Genomic DNA, 7,398 nt, shown 5'->3' on the forward strand with positions numbered 1-7,398 from the left:
TTTTTTTTTAAATAATACAAAAACTAAATTATTGAAAATTTAGTATTTCAAAATTGAAAAAAAAAAAAAGAAATGCTTCTGCAATTAAAAATTCTGAACAAATAAAGTTCCTCACCTCTCTGTTTTTTACCGATCTGAATCCTGCCTCTCTTTGGATCGCCTGTGATCGTTCCTGATTAACCAGGTCTTTATCCGACCTAAAACACACAGCAGAGCGGATCGACCCACATGACCACAACCAAAAACACCTGAACATGTCTGAATGTCACTGCATCAGACGCTAAAGATCAAAACAAGGGCACGCAAAAGTGACCCGTGCTGCATCGCAATGAGCAAAATCACCAAGCAACGTTGACGGGTCAAAGACGAAAAAGGGTTTACGCATAAAAACAATAAGTGTAATACTGCTTTAAATTGTTGTTGTTTTTCCTAAAAAAAATGTAAACATTTTCAGTTTAATTTAATTGCACTTTTGTTTTTGTATTTCCGAGCAAAAAATAAATATCATAAATTTTTCCCCTGATTTACAGAAGAGACCCACTAAAATGTAATTCAGTGTAACAATCTTCTCAGGCATATTTACAACAAAAATCAAGACTAATTAGTTTCACCCCAAATACTAATTAGTTGTAATTTTAAATTTTTAAAGGATTTGCCACTATCCTAGGTTTCGCCTGTTTGTCAGCAAGAATTTTTTACTCATTTAAAACACAATCAAATTTAATATGCTCACTTATTATTTTACATATTTTAATATGCACACGTCAGAATAAGCATGTTGTGTTTGAATTTTTTACATAAATATTGTGTTACACTGAATGACAATGTAACTTTGTTACATTTTGTTATTTTACAAAGCCCCGTGAAGCCGTGGTTTACAGTGAATTTATAACAGCTGAGGGGGTTTTAGGCACTCCGCTGCACATCTAACAACGCCTCTTAGCTGTTATAAATTCACTGGCTTCACGGGGCTTATTGCTTTAATCGAATCGTGAGTTGAGTGAATCGTTACATCCCTAATCTTGACGTGAACTCACTTGGAGAAGGTCAGTCGGCTGCGTTTGGGAGAGAAGGCTTTCTCCTTCATACTGATGCTCTGAGCTACGAACTTCTTCTGAACCTCCTTCTTGGGCTCTGAAGCCACTTCTCGAACCGAGTCCCTCGAGTCCAGCTGGAGGGGTTTGGAAGAACGAGGCGCGATGGTTTGAGGCTCAGGAGGATCTGGAGAAGACGAGCCATTCGATCTGTCGCCGGTTTCTCTGTGAATCTCCTCAGCGTCCATCGTCTCGTGTTTCTGCAGAGCTTCCAGGCTGCTTTGGTCCACAGGGATCTCCTTCTGCATGCGGATTATGACCACAACGGACTCCTTTTTCTCCCGAGCTTGCTTGACCGGGCTGCTGTCCTCATCTGCGATGTAGAAGTGAGGTTTGAAGGAGGCCAGACTGCTCTGGTTCTCCTCCATCGGCTCGGGTTCGGGACAGCCGAGGAGCTCGAAGCTTCCCTGGCTCTCCGAGGGAAGATGTCTGGAGAGAGGGCTCGGAGCGGGAAGCGCGTCGTCCACTGAAGCGGAGCGCACTTTGAGCAGCTCTAAACTGAAGGTGGCTTGCTGGAGCTCCCGCTGCCTCCTGCTTTGGCGTTTGGAGCGGCTCTTCAGCGTACTGTCGTCTACGCTTCTGAGAGGTTCGGCGGACTGAGTTTCTCCTCTCTCCTCTTGGACTTCGGGTGGGTTTTGTTGGGCGTGTAAACTTTTGCTCACAGTGTTTTCACAGAGGCTTTTCTCTCCACGTCGCTGCTCTCGAAGAATGCGGCACCTTGGGAAAAAACAACATACATTTATGACACTTTCATCCAATAAGGACATAAACTAGATGTTTGATAAATCAAGAAAATATTTATTTATTTATTATTTTCTTCTTGCCTATTTAGATGTTTATTTGTATGCTTATTAGTGCTGTCAAACGATTAATCGCAACCAACATAAAGGTTTTAGTTTGAATAATATATGTGTGTATATTTATTATGTACATACAAATACACACACATGCATAGTATATATTTTGAATGTATTTGCATGTCTATATTTATATATATTCAATACATTTTTATTCATATAATATAATTTATATTATAAATAAATATATTTAATATATAAAAATAACTTTTTTTTTAAATATATACATGCATGTGTGTGTATTTGTAAATGCATAATTAATATACACAGTACACGTACATATATTATGCAAGCAAAAACGTTTATTTTGGATGCGATTAATCGTTTGACAGCACTAATGCTTATATTATTGTGACTATATGTTCATCGTTATGTGGACATTTATCATGCTTGCTTCATACTTTCTTAATTCTATAACAGTTTGATACTTGTATTGTGCCTTGAGATGCTTATGTGCTTTTCTTTAATAAAAAAAAAATCAAGTACATATTAAGACGATTTATGGACACCTCTTATGTTTATTTTTGCTTTAGCAACCAAAATAGTTCCAATAGGAAATCGCAAAAGTGGAACAAACAGACGAAACATCAACACTCTCCAAACGTCGACTGTCCAATCAGATTAGTCAACGCAAAACCACTAGCCAATCAGAACATAGCTGGTGTCTAAAAGATGTGGAGAGAGATTTTGGACCAATGAGATTCATTTTCATCGTTTTAATTTTAATTTTTGTATTTTATTTATTATATTTTTAATACTAAAATATAAAATGCTATTAAAAACAATAAAAACAAAGACTCTTCATCTCATCCTAGACCTATGAGTGACATCTACATATATGCATTACTTTTTTAATATAACATTGACTAATAGTAAATTAATCAAGTGAGGAAAAAATAGATCAATAGAACTAAAATAAAGTATAACAATTAGATTATTTTGATGCTAAAACTCTAAAATAAAAATACTAAAATACCATTTTGTTTTTAAAAGGAAATTAAATAAAATATTTTAATAAAGTATAACATTATTTTTATGCTAAAAATCTCTTACTATTTTTAAAAAAAGAAATTGAATAAAATATTGAAAAAAATACATCTACATATATAATCTACATATTTATTAAGAAATGACTAATAGCTCATAAATATGTTTAATTTGTCCATTTATCATAATTGATTCATTAACATCCTTTATTATAAATCATTACAATAATAGATAAACAATAAAAAAATTAAAATATAGTATAACAATTATAATATTTTTATGCTAAAAATCTAAAAGAAAAAAAAACATTAAAAAAAAAAATAAAATACAATTTTTATAAAGGAAATATTTTTCAAATCTGAAAATAATTACTTCACCTCATCCTACACCTATGAGAGACATCTACATATATAATTTACATTTTTAATATAATAATTAATAAAGTAGGGGAAAAAATAGATAAATATAAATAACACTAAAATTACAATTAGATCATTTTATGCTAAAAATATAAAATAAAAATACTAAAATACTATGTTTTAAAAGGAAATTAAATGAAATTAAATATTTAAAAAATAAATACAACATTATTTTTATGCTAATATATATATATTACTGTTTTTTTTAAAGAAATTAAATAAAATATTTAAAAATACATTACGTATATAATCTACATTTTTATAAAAACAATTGACTAATAGCTCATAAATATGCTTAATTTGTCCATTTAACATAAATGATTCATTAACATCCCTTATTATAAATCACTACAATAACATGCAATTTAATTTAAAAAATAAATAAAGTATAACAATTATAATATTTTTATGCTAAAAATCTAAAAGGAAAAAAAAACATTTAATTTTTTTTTTTTTTTTAAGGAAATAAATATATTTCAAATCTGAAAAAATGACTCTTCACCTCATCCTACACCTATGAGAGACATCTCTCTCATAAATAAGCTTAATTAGTCCATTTATCATAGATTACTCTGTTTCATAATCACAAGCAGACATTTATTCAAGGTTAGGTTCAAGTACACAGGTTCGAATCCCAGGGAAAGCATGAACTGACCCAAATTTGTCCCTTTAACGCAATGCAATCTCTTTGATTAAACACATCTGGCAAAGGCATTGGTGTAGGTGCTGACTGACCTGTGGCGCTCGCGCTGCCCCCTGCAGGCGGCCTGTAGCGTGACGGCGGCGCGGCGCTGCTGCAGGAAGCTGCGTCTCTGTCTGAGGCTCCTCCAGACGGACTGTATGAGGCGCGCGGCCGAGTGTCGCGTCTGCAGGACTCTCCTCCAGCGCATCTGGATGATCAGCGCCGCTCTCCTCCGCCGCAGGAACAGCCGGCGCTCTCTGAAACCTCTCCAGGCCGCCTGCAGATGCAGCGCCGCCCCCTGCTGGAGCTCCGCGTCAGCGCGAGTCAGACAGGCCCTCCACCAGCGCTGAGCGCAGAAACACACACAACACTGATTACTGTGCTGTACACACTGCATACTAGTTACTAACATAGCATGTGATTGATAAGTTATGACGTCTGTGTTTGGAAAACATACTGGCTGACCTCCCCCTTTACTTTTTTTACTATTCATTTTATTTGATTTTTTTATTTGCATTTGTGTTATAATGTATTACTGAGTTACTGCTTTATCGTACATTTGTATTTATTTTGTTCTGATTTTATTGTATTACCCTGTATTTTATTTTATGCTGTGGTTCACATTTTTAAAATAAAAGCCAATAAGCCAATAAAATGAATAAATACCAGGTAAAATGAGACTCAAATGCAGTGTGTACCTGTATGAGTTGAGCGGCTCGTCTCTGTCTGCAGAAGCGTCTCCTCTCCTGCTGTGTCCTGAAGCTCCTCTGCAGACACACGATCCTCCTCAGCACCTCCTGATGAAGCTGCTCCTGCAGACGCTGCCGCAGACGCTCCCGCAGGAACACCTGAGACACACACACACAGCGCTCAGCATCACAGGACACGTGTGTGTGAGTGTGTATGTGTAAGAGAGTGTGTGAGTGAGTGAGTGTGTGTGAGAGAGAGAGAGAGAGTGTGTGTGTTACCGTGCTTCGGCCCACTTGATGTCCGTTGGGCTCGAGGTCGACGCTCTGCAGGAACTGTCTGATTCCCGTCTGAGAGGTGTGAAAGCCCGCCGGTAACAGCACACGGAAATGATGGGCAAAATCCTGAAGAAACACATCAGGAAAGTGGTTCATGTGTCAGTGTTTCCTATGAAATCTGTTTTATTTTTTCCCAAATTCTTTAATTTTTCTATTTAATTTATCTGAATTTTATTTAATTTTTACTTATTCTTAAGTTAAATTTTAGTAATCAAAAACCATGTCTAATTAATTTAAATCATAAAATTACACAATTTAACAAAAATTTACTGAACGTTTTAGAAATTTTTAATTTTTTATATGTAAAAAATATATATTTTTCTGGTAAAAAAAAAAATAAAAATTCCCAATAATTTTTTTTTTTTGGATTCTGTTTTAATGCTTTAATTAAATTTTAGTAATCAAAAAGCATGTATAATTAACTGAAATCATGAAACTTTCACAATTTAATATATTATTAAAATTTTTACAATAAAGGGCCCTATGATTGATTGATTAATTAATTGATTTTTCAGAATTTTTGTGTTGTCTGTTTTAATTTTCTATAATATATAACTTTATACAAGTGTATATTATTATCAAAAAGGTCATATTAATTGATGTGAAGTAATTGTAACGGTAGTATTATAGTTGAGTTTGTCACCTGGAAGCTGTATTTGACGCTATATCCGGAGCGCCGTATCCTCACCGTCTCCAGCATGCCGCTGTAGCGTAACTGTCTCAACACCAGCACGTCGCTGAAACGCAGAGGAAGCTACGAAAGAAAGACGGGACTCAAACGCACGTCTAAATCCAGTAACGCAGAAACAGAAACGTGACTCATTACGAACCTTTTCTGCATTAGAGCGGATGCATTTCACAAAGTACGGCTCCGACTGTCCCAGAGTCTCCATCAGCTTATTCAGAGACACCTGCATCACACACAGGACACGATTTCAGCTCTCCTTTCAAATATTTATATATCTTATGTATTTTGTAAAAAGTACACTAAACAGGACTTTCAGCTCTCCTTTCAAATATTTATATATCTTATGTATTTTGTAAAAAGTACACTAAGTAATTTTTGCATTTTTAAAATGTATACAATTTTTAAACAATTACTGTATATATTTCAAAATATTTTTTTTTTCATAATTAATTTATATATATATATATATATAATATATATATATATTTTTTAAACGTAGGTATTTTTTATTCCACACACTTTTAAATACTTTGTATATTTTTAAAATGCATATATAAAAAAATATTTAAAAAATACTGTATACATTTCAAAGATAATGTACATTTTTAAAAGAATTAATTTGTATATTTCATACATTTAAAAAAATATTTTTAAATAACATATTTTGTATTTTTTTAACAACTGCACACATTTCAAAAGGACGTATATTTTAGAATAATTCATATTTTAAAATGTACATTAGTTATATTTCATACATTTTGAAAGTTTTTTATTAGATTTTTTCAAACTATATATTTTTAAAGAAGCGTTGAATACATTTCAAAAGAATGTATATTGTCTTAATTTATATATTTTTCAAAATATATAATTTTCATAAATTAAAAAAATATGTATTTTGAAAATAATTGATGTATTTTTCCGATGCATATTTTTTTAAACAATTATTGTTTGCATTTCAAAAAGGTATATATTTTTTATATAATGAATTTATATATTAAAAATTTCATACATTATTTTTAAAAAATATATTTTTAAAATGTACATCATTTTTAAACAATTACTGTATATATTTAAAACAATGTATATATTTTTAAATTTTAAATTTTTGTTTTATATAGAATCATTGCGAAAGAACATTTTGAGAGAATATATATTTTTGAATTTATATATTTTTAAAATGTACATTTTTTTATATTTCACACATTTCAAAAGTTGCTATTTTTAAACGGCTGCAGTATTATTTCTCCATCAGTGTGTTTTGCTGACGTTGAACTGCGCGCTGATGCTGGGAGGCTTCTTCTTCTTGTGCAGATGCAGCAGTGATTTGGTGATGCGGTCGTGGAGCGTCAGGCCGCTCAGATACTTCAGTGATCTCACATCCAGCAGGTGCTGCAGACACACAGCATTCATTTCAGCTCTACTCCGGCATGCTGGATCAACATTCTGACAACCTTGCATCATAGTGCCATTCTTCTATTAATGTATAAAACCTATATACATTTTAATAATTATTTAAAGGGGTCATATGATGCGATTTCAAGTTTTCCTTTCTCTTTGGAGTGTTACAAGCTGATTGTGCATAGATAAGATCCCTGAAGTTGCAAAGACTAAAGTCTCAAAACCAAAGAGATATTCTTTATCAAACA

General features: G+C 32.8%; 1 protein-coding gene across 1 annotated transcript in view; it reads right to left on the bottom strand.

The window, feature by feature from the left end:
* myo9ab (myosin IXAb) overlaps nucleotides 1–7,398 on the bottom strand; it is an 18,356-nt gene that overhangs the window by 7,188 nt on the left and 3,770 nt on the right. The window contains exons 6-13 of the mRNA XM_016515722.1: nucleotides 7,019–7,141; nucleotides 5,895–5,975; nucleotides 5,708–5,818; nucleotides 5,008–5,130; nucleotides 4,738–4,887; nucleotides 4,093–4,385; nucleotides 1,038–1,811; nucleotides 116–197 (exon numbers count right to left, since the gene is read on the bottom strand). Coding sequence (XP_016371208.1) covers nucleotides 116–197; nucleotides 1,038–1,811; nucleotides 4,093–4,385; nucleotides 4,738–4,887; nucleotides 5,008–5,130; nucleotides 5,708–5,818; nucleotides 5,895–5,975; nucleotides 7,019–7,141 — 1,737 coding nt within the window. The remainder of the gene's footprint in view (nucleotides 1–115; nucleotides 198–1,037; nucleotides 1,812–4,092; nucleotides 4,386–4,737; nucleotides 4,888–5,007; nucleotides 5,131–5,707; nucleotides 5,819–5,894; nucleotides 5,976–7,018; nucleotides 7,142–7,398) is intronic.

The sequence above is a fragment of the Sinocyclocheilus rhinocerous genome, unplaced genomic scaffold (genome assembly GCF_001515625.1).
Source record: "Sinocyclocheilus rhinocerous isolate Xijiao unplaced genomic scaffold, SAMN03320098_v1.1 scaffold116, whole genome shotgun sequence".
NCBI classification, from domain to species: Eukaryota; Metazoa; Chordata; class Actinopteri; order Cypriniformes; family Cyprinidae; genus Sinocyclocheilus; species Sinocyclocheilus rhinocerous.